General features: G+C 42.1%; 1 protein-coding gene across 4 annotated transcripts in view; it reads right to left on the bottom strand.

Moving 5' to 3' along the window:
• LOC126291674 (gastrula zinc finger protein XlCGF57.1-like) overlaps positions 1–13,439 on the bottom strand; it is a 109,488-nt gene that overhangs the window by 69,105 nt on the left and 26,944 nt on the right. For 3 of the 4 annotated variants that reach the window (XM_049985257.1, XM_049985259.1, XM_049985260.1), the window contains exon 1: positions 2,181–2,267. Coding sequence is in view for 1 of the 4 variants with exons in the window: in XM_049985256.1 (XP_049841213.1) it covers positions 2,181–2,299; positions 4,635–4,739 (224 nt within the window). In the remaining 3 variants the exon portion in view is untranslated. Of the gene's footprint in view, positions 1–2,180; positions 2,300–4,634; positions 4,740–13,439 lie in introns of those variants that run through there. The other variant, XM_049985256.1, reaches the window with a different exon arrangement.

The raw sequence follows: 13,439 nt of genomic DNA, 5'->3' as shown, positions 1-13,439 counted from the left end.
AGCAACAGAAAGTGCACTTAACATGAAATCACCAGGAAGGTCCAGAAGGTGTCGATCACAGGAACGAATAGAGGAGATGCAAAATGTTGTAACAAATACTGCAGCAGTAGTGGGAACGTCCAGTCCAGGGTGTATATGTGAACAAGGAAAAAAAAATTCGCGGATTTTTCCCGGATTTCCTGGTTACAAATACACTTTCTCCTGAGTGAAAATATACTTTTTCCGTGTTAAGTGACTGTATACTTTTCCTCAGAACTGTAAAACGTATCAATCCTTTGAATGTTTATGGTTTTATTCACCGGTGTAGAATTTCCCGGCACTTTAGAAAATGAAACTCAGGGGAAAAAGAACACGTTTTGGAAAGATCTTTGTTGTGCAGCAACATGTACTCTGCATATTTTTGTATTATGAAAGTATAAATTCAAATTCCACCAAACACCATGTTACTTTTGGAGCACTGAAATCGAGGTTGCAATGATCTTTTGTACGCCAGTCATAGCTTATGTCATGTGATCTCGCCAGCCGACGACAGTGGATATTCAGATCATAAGATACGTGACGTAGTCAGCCAGTATCAACATCACTGTTAAGTAGTGCGAACATACAAAGAGGAAAAGTTAATAATTTAAATTAATATACATCGTGTTGCTACAAGAAAAGCAAAGCTTTCACATATAATATTATTCTCGAAGATTAATAAGCTGCAAGAGAAGCTAAGCTTTCACATGTAATGTTGATCTTTTTAGCACATGCTACTCTTTAAGATATATCACACAAATGCGCCAATAAAATTTTTAATAATGACATAAATATCTGATCTTCTGTGCTCGAAATTCTTCTAAATGACTTGTCATCAAAGAGTTGACTTTTAAATGAGAGTAAAATTCTCTGTCATTTAAGAAATTCATCGTACATTCTCACACATAGTTCATCTTGTGTAAAAGGAAATTTACTCTGAATGTAATGCTTTTCAAACCAGCATTCACAATATTTTCCCACAACCTGCCAGAAATAGGTTCGTTTCAGCAGTTGCCACACAGTGCCAGATAACAGGTGTCATTGCACTTGCAAAGCTACGATGGAATGTCCTTTGTAATAGTTTCGGTCTTACCAGTCAAAATTACAAAAATTTAACTGAAAACTAAAACAATGAATAATTCCCGAATTCTAAAAAAATCCCAAGTTTTTCCCTGTTTTCTCCCGGATGGAAATGTTTCCCAGGTTTTTCCCAGACCTCACGGTTTTCCCAGATTGTATACGCACTGCAGTCAGTGTGCACAAAATTTTATGAATGATTTCAGGTTGCAATCATACAAGGTACAGGTTGTGGAACAGTTAAATGAAAGTGAGTATGAGATCATGAAATGTCGATGACTATCTGTTGCCTAAAATTAGAGACAATCAAGGCTTCTTAAATTTGCTATGGATGAGTGATGACGCACATTTTCACTTCAATGTTTATGTCAACAAACAAAACTACCGTCAGGCCTACTGGTGCAAGGATAATCCTCATGAACTCTGTCAACACCCCTTACACAGCCAGAAGGTCATAACGTGGTGCACTATCCTTTCAGTGGGCACATCTGGCCCTTTGTTTTTGTGGAGGAAACTGGACGAGCATTCACAGTCACAGTCACATCTCAGTGGTATGTGCCAAGCTTGACACATTCCTTGCACATGAACTTGAACAGTTTCCTGCAAACGAACATTAGCTTCAGCCAGATGGTGCTACCTCTCACTGTGCTAAAATTTCAATGGCGGTAGTGCCGGAGTGTTTAGTAACTATATCATTTCGAGGAATGGGGACATTTTGTGGCCACTCAGGCCTCCTGACTTACTCGTCTGTGACGACTATTTTGGGGGTTCCCAAAACACGGGGTATAAGCTTGATGTCTGCAAATGATTGTGGAATCGCAAGACCCATTAGTGCAGAAATCTAGAATATTCCTCTACATATTTTCGAACATGCCACGAATAATTTCTATTGCAGATTGTCTGAGTGTCAATGGAATAATTGTGGCAACCTATAAAACATCATTTTCAAATATGAACAGTGCATGAAATGGTAGTACACAAAGGTTTCGTTATTGTCGCTTCGCTATATCTATCTAAATTGGTCTGCTTTTTGCCACATCCTCTAGCTAATCTTAAGATCTGCATTTGTAAGTAAGACAACTTACGTTTCTACTTGCACTAGAGGTTCCATCACATTATGAGGGAACTCTTGAACATCTTTCATTTCACCGTCCTGTAGGTGATCGTCAATGTTTTCAACATCAACTTCTTCATCCTCAGGATCCTAAAATAATAATAATAATAATAATAATAGTGCTGTGATGGCAACAAAAATTACATGGCAGAATACACACAGGCCCTTTTCAAATCCGCATTTACAGAGCACAACATGGGAAACTTCTTAACATCAGATACACACAAGTTTTTTTTTTAAAAACACACCAATATTTCCTGATTGAAATTTTCACTCTGCTGTGGAATTTGCACTGGTATGAAGCTTTCTGGCACATTAAAACTGAGTGCTGGACTGAGACTTGAGCTCAGAACCTTTGCCTTTCACAGGCAAGATCACACCAACTGAACTATACAGGCACTACTCACAACACTTCCTAACAGCCTTACTTCTGCCACCACCTCATCTTCTACCATCCAGGCTGTGGCTAAAACTTTCCTCCAGGACTGCTGGCTTCACTGGGGAACTTCAGTGAAGTTTGGAAGATGAGATACTGGCAGACGTAAATCTGTGAGGATGAGTTGTGAGTCACACTTGTTTAACACAGTTAGTGAGCACTGGCACGTGAAAGGTGAAGTTCACAAGGTCAAGCCTTGGTCCAACATATGGTTTCAATCTTCCAGGCAGCTAACATATAAAATGTTTTCATTTACGCCCTTCGGCTGTATCCATACAGCCAGTCCCAACATGCAATATCTTAGAGTAATATTGAAAACACACACACACACACACACACACACACACACACACACACACAAAACAATATGTTGAAACTTCCTGAAAAGTTAAAATTATTTGCCAGACCAGTACTTAAGTCTTTTGAGTCTTTTGAGGCAATGATCTTACTTAGTTTATGCTTGCACAGATCATTTACACAGTACTGGTCAGTCAGTGTGCAGTGTGTCATCATTTGGGTTACATAGAGTGCAGCTGGAACAGCATCAGCACAAACAGTATGAAGAATTTGCTAAAGAGTGAGTTGAAAGTGTTACATCAGCATGTTTGTGTAATTCCGTATATTCACAGAAAGGCGTGCAGAATTTTTACTGAGAACTGTGAATGAAATGGTGTTGCAATTGATGATTAGAGATTTCATTATTGGAATATACTGCAATTTAAACCGGATATGGAAAAGATCAGTGACTACCTGTTTAATTAATGCAGAAATGAAACAAAGCATGGTTACTTCAGAATGAATGCTGAAATAAGCTTAAGGCTAACAGAAGAGTGGATGAATTTTGGAACTGTTAGGGAGTGCGTTATATGCCACAGGAACAATAAAACAAAGTAATACTGATTTGTACTGTTATTATTTTAAAGCACCATTTTCCATTTCATAATTGAGAAACAAACCTTTCCAAAATATAAAAAACATGTTTGTGATAGGCACACGGTCAAGTTATTTAATAATGAAGTTTGTTCTCTGTGTAGAGCTACCATATCCAATCAAACAAACAACAAAATAACTAAGATGGAACTTTACACAACGAGCAGCTCTACACCGACTGCATGAAGCACAGTTTACATTGCACTTGCTTGCTTCTGGGCAAATAAGAGGTATGCATGCCCTTGTGCCCACAAGTGTATAAGAAATGTTAAAGTAAAATGAAACTGCGAAAACAAATGGTGTATTTTATGTTACCAATCCAGAGGCAAATAGTGTTTTCATTATCTGTGTCCACTTTCTCACCCCTTCAGCACCTGTGCATCTTCCTCTTCTTCAAGCCTATTTCTCCATGCACAAATTTCAATGAAGTCTAAATATTGCATATTTCAACATTGTGTGTTCAGATTACTAACTTAGATGCAATTCTATTTTGTACAAAAAGGTTCCGCAACTCATTCAGAAACTCAAAAGTATACCATAAAGTATTCACATTGATAAAAATCACAGAAATGACGTGCAGTTTATTCTAGTTTTAACTCAATGTCTCAAGTATACTCCAGCAGTTCCTGTTTAGTCAACTGGTAAACATACACAACTCTTCTACCCCAACTACCCAAAACTTTAGGTTTAAAAATTACATCCATAGCTTTTCATCTTACGTTCTGTATCTTGTCTTCTCTGAAACATCTTACAGATCCTAGATATTGTATATGATCTTTATTCATTACTGCTGTTACTTGCTCAGTCATTAAAATTGACCACGATTGCCCTTACATAATGTCTGCTAATGAAAAATTTTCGAATATTACTAGCACATGTTTCCACTTCATTTATTTTTTATACGCATTCTCAGAGGTTATTATTAAAAACAGATGTCTCATGCGGGTGTGTGTACTGTGTCGGATGCTGAGTTGCCTGTAAATTTCACTTGATTTGAGTAACAATCTAATGTAAATGCATCAAAATATATTATTGGCAGGCAAAGCAATCATTACATACCTTCACTACCAGTTCCTCAGTAACCAAATCTTCTTCTTTGATGTAGATACAATTTGGAGGAACATACTCCTGTTCACAGCTACTACTGAAAAGTGCCAGGAACTCCTATTGAAAACAGAAATGGCTCAGCTAGAAAACGTGTACTGGGCATGGCATCACTTATTTACAAACATTGTGGAACTTTGTAAGAATGCAATTGTTCGCAGTAGTAACATTGAATGAAAAGTTAAAGAAAACCCACTCAAACTGATCTGTACTTGCAAGCCATTAACTATCATCACCAGGCACAGAAGCACACTGTTTTACAAACATTGGTGCATTCTGGAAGAATGACATCAGACGCTGATGACTTGCCCATGAGCTGAGCCACATACGCAAGTTCTTCAGCAACTATAGCTATAATGTTCATCAAATAAATGAAGTGATTTTAAGCAAACATCACAATAAGTCAAGACAAAAAGGAATTAATGACGTTAACTGTCAGTGGACATCAATTTAAATCAATGAGAAAATTTGTGCTGAAGCGGGATTAAAAGCTGGTTCTCCTGCTTACCAAGCAGATGACCTGACCACTGCACAATCTGGACACATTTGTCATCACAACTGCATGGGCTACCCTAGCAGGATTCCCATTGGACCCAAATTCTCAACTTATCCACACACTCACTCACTGCTGATGTAATGTCCTTTGCCTGATATCCTCAACATTTGTGGCATTTTTGACAATTCAGACATGTCCGATAGAAAAGACATGATTTCGATCCCGCAGCCATTATGAATCAACTGAGACACAAAAAAATTAATAATATTAGTTGCCAGTGGGCACTGATTTAAATCAAAGGGGAAAGTTGAAAATTTGTGTCAGACCAGGATTCAAAGCCAGGTCTCCTGCTTACTAGGTAGCTGTACTGACCACTGCGCCATCTGGACACAGTGGTCACTGCAACTCCGCATACTATGCTAGCAGACTTCCTGCTCACCCCAATTCTCAAATTATCCACACACTAGTGATGTAGTGCCCCTTCACCATTATCCACAGTACTTGTGGCATTTTTCCAATTCCTGGAAGAGTGCAATTAGACTGCTGATGAGGAGCAGGAGAAAATAACTTGCTTTCTTACTGTTCTGTAGCTTGTGTTGGGCAGGACAGCCACCTGCTGAAAAGGCACAAGATCAGATCAATCTTCAGGCTTCCGACAAAAATCCGCCAGTTACTGAGACCAGTTTGAGATGAAGCAGGTCTCAGAACACCTTGGGTCTACAAGATACTTTGTGAATGTGACCAGTCTTACGTCGGACAAACAGTATGCACTGTGGAGCAACGCAGGAAGAAGCACGAGAGGTTTTATCGCCTATGGTACCCAGAGAAATGGTCTTTAGTTGAGCGTGGTTTATAAAACGGACACCGGATAAAATATGACGATGCATACAGTGTGACTCCTGAGATTGTTTAATTAAGGAAGCCATATACATAAATATCACTAACAACACACTAAATAGAGTTAGTGGCCTGCAACTCAGCACGGTATGGGATCCAGCGATTGTGCAATGGGCACATCAAGCGCCACATTTGGCGATGCCGCAAGCACCAATGAGGTCACAGCCGGCAACTAGTGTACACCCTAAATAGAGTTAGTGGCCTGCAACTCAGCACGGTATGGGATCCAGCGATTGTGCAATGGGCACATCAAGTGCCACATTTGGCGATGCCGCAAGCACCAATGAGGTCACAGCCGGCAACTAGTGTATACGAGGGGTGTATCAGCAGTCCATTGGTGATTGTATCATTTCACAATGGCCAAGAAGTGCTTGGCCGAAAGCTCGTGTAATTTTAATTGCTTGATGTGGTTGGAAATCTGAGAATTTTTTACTCATTGTGGGAGTCCACTTATTATCCTACAGACTCTGTTGTATGTATATTTTAAATTAGTAGGATGAGATAATGGAGCGCATATTACTGCATTTAAAAGTATTTATACAGCAATCAAGTTTGCTTTGTGCAGATGTATATACAACTGCTCACGGCCAATCATTCAACACGGGCACAAGCAAAGAGTCACAAAAATAGTGCCTATTTTACCAGTTGAAAGAAAGGATTTGTCGAGGTTTAACGAATTATCATTGCCTCAATTGATTTAGAGAAACCATGCAAAACCTAACCAAATATGATTGAAATGGGAAATAAATCTCTGCTCCTCCTAAGACAGGGGTATTTTAAACACTAAGATACAGACTGTTAAGATCAGAATACCCCTATCTCTATCAGAGAGAACACTGATAAAGATACAAAAATAGTAATTAGAAAGCACGACAAAATCTCTAGCTTTTGGAAAACTCAAAAGTTTCTTCATCACAATAAATATGTTGTTGCTGTTGTTGTGGTCTTCAGTCCTGAGACTGGTTTGATGCAGCTTTCCATGCTACTCTATCCTGTGCAAACTTCTTAATCTCCCAGTACCTACTGCACCCTACATCCTTCTGAATCTGCTTGGTGTATTCATCTCTTGGTCTCTCACTACAATTTTTACCCTCCACACTGCTCTCCAATGCTAAATTGGTGATCCCTTGATGCCTCAGAACATGTCCTACCAATCAATCCCTTCTTCTAGTCAAGTTGTGCCACAAAATTCTCTTCTCCACAATCCTATTCAATACCTCCTCATTAGTTATGTGATCTAACCAGCTAATCTTCAGCATTCTTCTGTAGCACCACATTTCGAAAGCTTCTATTCTCTTCTTGTCCAAACTATTTATCGTCCATGTTTCACTTTCATACATGGCTACACCCCACACAAATACGTTCAGAAATGACTTCCTGACACTTAAACCTATACTCGATGTTAACAAATTTCTCTTCTTCAGAAACGCTTTCCTTGCCATTGCCAGACTACATTTTATATCCTCTACTTCGACCATTATCAGTTATTTTGCTCCCCAAATAGCAAAACTCCTTTACTATTTTAAGTGTATCACTTCCTAATCTAATTCCCTCAGCATCACCCGACTTAATTCGACTACATTCCATTATCCTTGTTTTGCTTTTGTTGATGTTCATCTTATATCCTCCTTTCAAGACACTATCCATTCCGTTCAACAGCTCTTCCAAGTTCTTTTGCTGTCTCTGACAGAATTACAATGTCATCGGCGAACCTCAAGGTTTTTATTTCTTCTCCATGGATTTTAATACCTACTCCGAATTTTTCTTTTGTTTCCTTCACTGCTTGCTCAATATACAGATTGAATAAGATTGGGGATAGGCTACAATCCTGTCTCACTCCCTTCCCAACCACTGCTTCCCTTTCATGTCCCTTGACTCTTATAACTGCCATTTGGTTTCCGTACAAATTGTAAATAGCCTTTTGTTCCCTGTATTTTACTCCTGCCACCTTCAGAATCTGAAAGAGAGTATTCCAGTCAACATTGTCAAAAGCTTTTTCTAAGTCTATAAATTCTAGAAACGTAGGTTTGCCCTTCCTTAATCTAGCTTCCAAGATAAGTCGTAGGGTCAATATTGCCTCACGTGTTCCAATATTTCTACGGTATCCAAACTGATCTTCCCTGAGGTCAGTTTCAACTAGTTTTTCCATACGTTTGTAAAGAATTCACGTTAGTGTTTTGTAGCCGTGACTTATTAAACTGATAGTTCGATAATTTTCACACCTGTCGACACCTGCTTTCTTTGAGATTGGAATTATTATATTCTTCTTGAAGTCTGAGGGAACATAGGGAAATGAAAACAGCAGGAGTAATAGAAGTACGGGATGGGTGAAAGGCACTATGACAGACCTCGGTTTCAAAGGCAGCAATGTACTTTCCACATTGGGTAACTTCTTTGTCTGAGCAAAAAGGTAACCATTCCAAAAAGAGAAAGAAGGTCAAAGTAAAATGTGTTGCCTTCAGTCTAAAGACTGGTTTCATGTAGCTCTCCATGCTAGTCCATCTTACATCTAATTAAACCTGTTTACATAAGCCCAACCTAGGTCTCATACTATAATTTTTATCCCTCACACTTCCCTCCATTGGTATGTTAATTATTTCTTGATGTCTCAGGCGAAGTTCTATCACCTGATCCCTATCTATCAGTCAAGCTGTGTCATAAATTACTTTTCTCTGATTCAGTACCACCTCATTAGTTACATTTGATCTACCAATCAGATTTCAAAAGCTTATATTCTATTCTTGTTTGCACTGTTTAAAATTTGTAATTTGTTTCTTCAGCTTCTATCATTATTGTAGAGAAAGTTGAGACTCATATGTCTCACTGAAAATTTAATTATATGAGATTTACAGATCATCTAAATTTCACTTCTGTACATCTGCATTTACATCAATACTCAGCAACTTCACCTTACAGTGTTTGGCAGAGGATACTTCTAAAACCACTAACTCGCGTGTTCCACTGATCGTTAGTTCTTTCTGGCTGACCGCAGCACACTACGGTTATTGGCGATAAGGATAAAACTTTCATTTTCAGTCAAAATGGCTTTCTTAGAGGAATTTCTTCAGTCCTTGGCGGAAATTCTGCAGCAGATTCAGACAGCACTCACAAGGTTGTAACGCTGCCCTCACTCCCCAGCGTTGCAAGACGTTGCTCAGAGAGTTAATTCCATCAGGGGTAAATTGAATACTTTTCACGTGGCTCCACCAACGTTTCCGGCTTTCGATGCGTCTGTCAAACCAGGATCAAATTATGCTGAACGGTTGGAACAACATTTACTGGCATGTAAGATCCACGACGAAAATCGAAGTCAGGCTTTTCTTTTAGCAACAGTCAGTCCACAGATGTATCATTTAATTCAACAATTGAACCCTGAGCAGTCATCTCGAGATCTCTCGTTTTTATCATTATTAAGGGCTGCCTTTTTGAGCACTCACAAATACACGTCATCTCCGCTCTTCAGACTTTCTTTTCTTGTTGAAAGTCCCCAGGTCAGACATATCGGGCATGGATTGCAATGCTCCAGGGTCTCTCCCGCAATTGCAAATTCTGGTGTGCCAACATTGCCTGCAAGCAGTCTTATGCCTCATTGTTGATTCGCGATATGATGGTGTTTCATGCACCAGATGAGGGTCTTCAGGCTGATATTTTGAATTACCGGGATCCGTCCCTCGACACCTGTCTGCTAATCATTTGTGCATTTGGACAGTCTCACTGGCTACAACACCGCATCTTGATACGGCTGTTTTCGCAGCTCGCCAGATGCCTAGTGCAGAGTGGGAGTCTCGTCTGTCCGTTGGTACAACACGTGACAAAGTCTTTCACACATTTTCCTTCATGTCCAGACTGTTCCGGGAATCACCAACGGCGAGCACGGTGCACAGCTTGCAGCCGAACAGGCCATATCACCACTGTGTGTCAGGCTTTGCAGAAACATTGTGTAGATGCCACACTTCCTGCAGACGCACAGTTTAGTCCCGAATTGTCACCACAGGACCTGGAAGCCTCACATTCAATTGGTGAACAAGTATTCTCCATCATTTCCCAGTCGCGAGCCCGTTTTCTCCTTACCTTGGAGGTCTTGTACATCCCTGCGGTCTTCCAAACTGACACGACATCTTCGGTTTCTATTGTGCATGGTGCCACATACCAATGCTTGGGCTCGCCAGCTTTGTCTCCATACACTCGTGCCTTGCATAGTTTCAGCAATCACCATATACCAGCCGACAGTGTTTTTTCAACACAAATCTCCTACAATGGTCGATCCTTCACCGCTGTGTTTTTGGTGGTTGGCTCCCCCAGCACTACTAACCTTCTGGGTGTGGACGTTTTTGGTCATCTGAGTTTGTCAGTGCAGGAAGAGGTACAGGTGGTTTTGATCCATTCCTTGGATACCATTCTCAACCCATTGCTCAGCAACTATGAAACATTGTTCTCATCCTTCATGCCAGGAGTGAAGGGTTTCACGGCACATGTTCAGCTTCTTTGCTCTGCTATCCCTTGTTTTTTTTTTTAAGGCCTGCCCGGTCCTCTTTGCGCTCTGAGACAGGCTCCAGGTGGAAATCCACCACTTACTAGATGAAGACATTCTTTCCCCCATCACGCACAGTCACTGGGCGATGCCTATCATGTTAGTTGAGAAGACGAACGGTACTTTACACATCTGTGGCGATTTTAAGGTCACGGTAAATACTCAGTCCGCCATGAATGGCTATCGTATCCCATCAGTGGATGATATACTCACATATGTTGCGTGCTCAACCATTTTCGCCAAAACTGATTTGTGCGATGCTTATTTGCAACTGCCATTGGACGAGGAATCGCAGCATATCCTAGTCATCAACACACCCTGTGGCCTTTTCCATTACAACCACCTCCCATTTGACACTACCATTTTCCAGCGTTATTTGGAACACCTCACAAGTCAGGTGCCCGGTGCGGCAAATTATCTGGACGATGTCATCGTCGGTGGATCATCCACGGTGGACCTCGTGGACAAGATGGATAAGCTTTTTCAGGTTTTTTCCAAGCCTACCCTGCATTGCTGGAAAGAATGATTGATGCCTGTGGCCCAAACATCTCTAAGGAGTACATTGAGGTGATTCAAAACCTGCCACCTCCCACCAATGTGAAGCAACTGCAATCTGTCCTACATCAAATTAACTATCATCAGTATTTTATACCCTACCCCACCACGATTTCCGCGCCCCTGGCTGGGTTTCTGTGCAAGAGTGTGCGCTGAGTTTGGGATGCGGTGTGTGAGCAGGTCTCAAGTCGGCTCTCTCCTGACCACCTCGTCTGGCCGCTTACGACCCTTCCCTGCCCCTCATCGCCACTGCCAATGTATCATCAGACTATGGCCTGGGTGCGGTCCACTTGCAAGTGGTAAATGGCATTGAGAGGCTGGTGGCTTTCGCATCCAAAAAATTGACTGACATTCAAACCAAATACAGTGAAATTGAAAAGGAAGCTTTGGCGCTGGTTTTTGCCTTAACAAAATTCTAAGATTTTGTGTATAGTCATCATTTCACTCTGCATACCGACACAAACCTTTCTTTGTTTCACCCAGGTGCTGCAGTGCCCACCCGCAAAGTGTACTGCCTCCAGCATTGGGCGCTCGTCCTGTCAACGTTCGACTTTGATATTGTCTATTGCACCTCTGAAAGGCACCCAAATGCTGATTTCCTTTCCCAGCTACCTGCCAGAGCGGACTGTAAGTTTGACGTCTCCCCCTTGGTTTGTTCCCATGTGGAACCAGACGTGTATGCAGCTGTGGATGCACTTCCGTTGGATGCTGATGCAGTCCAGGGGGCCACTGCTCAGGATCGATACTGCAAGCTCTCTGCTGCCAAACCACTGCCAGTTGGCTGAACAGTCTTTGTAACGTCTGCAATTCAGAAGTCCAGCATTTTTGGGATCATTAGCACTGTCTCTTTTTCCGCATTCGCGTTATCCTTTTGCATAGTGATTCAGACGTTCCCTGGGTGGTCATACCACATACATTGCACCGCCGTGTCCTCAACCTCCTCCACGCTGGCCACTGGAGAATCATCTTCACCAAACAGCTGTCCTGCTGACACCTTTATTGTCATGGATATGATAAACACATTGCCTCCCGCATGTCGGCCTGCACCATGTGCCAAACATATCAGGCAGCACCCCCGTGCCAGTATTTTTCGTGGCCAGATGCGACTGCACCAATGGAGCGTTACCCCTTGGATTTCGCGGGACTGTTTCACGGATCCCAGTGACTCATCTTGATCGACTCCGGGTCGGGATACCCTTACATATCACGCATGATGAACACCACTTCTGTTGAGACTATCAGAATTCTCCGGCACCTGTTTGCTATCAAGGACCTCCCCAAAATGATCATTACGGATAACGGTCCACAATTTACTTCGACCGAGTTTAAGCTATTCTGTGCTGCCAACGGGATTTCTCTCATCCACACCATCCCATTTCACACAGCATCAAACAGCCGGGCTGAACATTTTGTGCGGACATTCAAGATCCAAATCGATAAGCTTATGAGGCATCACCCGCTGGAGGAGGCCGTACTTCTTTTTCTTGCTACATACCACCCTGCATGCTGGTTAAGTCCAGTGGAGATACTTAACAGTCGACCATTCCACTCTCACTTATCTGTTCTTGTTCCTGAGACATCTCACCCTCCAACCCATACTCCGGCGCACTCCTTCCGCGTTGAGCAGGAGGTCTGGGTGTGGATCTTCTCTCATCCATGGGCACGCTAGGCCCCTTCTGTTGTCACCGAGATCTGTGGCCAGGCGATGGTACCTTTCTGGTGGGCCGATGCTTCTACAGCCAACTAGCACCTCAACCAGCTCAGCCCCTGTCTGGTGGACCACGACTCTCTGGGGAGCTGCTGGTGCCTGTCGACTGCCGCCCCTTGAGAGAACATCCCCTTCTGCCTCCGCCTCAGCCACTGCCTCTCCTGCCACCTACCCATGCTATGTTGCCATCTCCAGTCCCCGATGGTCACAAACCTATGGACGACGATTGGGATGCCCCCGCTCCTATGGACATTTGTATACACAGCAGTGTAATCTTTTTCCAGGGAGAGAAATATCATAGCGGCTCCTTATCAGATGGAGGGCCCGCACAACAGACAAGCGAGGTGGGCTTTTGACCTCCCTTCAAGAGCTCAGATCAAAACATCGCCAGTGAATGTAAACATCAACAGACTTTTCACATAAACATGGCACTACTCCATTAAAAGCCACGTGACAGACATCAACTAATTGGAACTAATGTAACTATGTGCAGCACTCTGCAGAATAGGTGTTATAAGCACTCCAACAGAGCAAGACCGCCAGTGGGCACTTACAGCTAGGACAGTTCCAGGC

The sequence above is a fragment of the Schistocerca gregaria genome, chromosome 9 (assembly GCF_023897955.1).
Source record: "Schistocerca gregaria isolate iqSchGreg1 chromosome 9, iqSchGreg1.2, whole genome shotgun sequence".
In the NCBI taxonomy this organism is placed as follows: Eukaryota; Metazoa; Arthropoda; class Insecta; order Orthoptera; family Acrididae; genus Schistocerca; species Schistocerca gregaria.
This window is presented reverse-complemented; position numbering and strand designations above follow the sequence as displayed.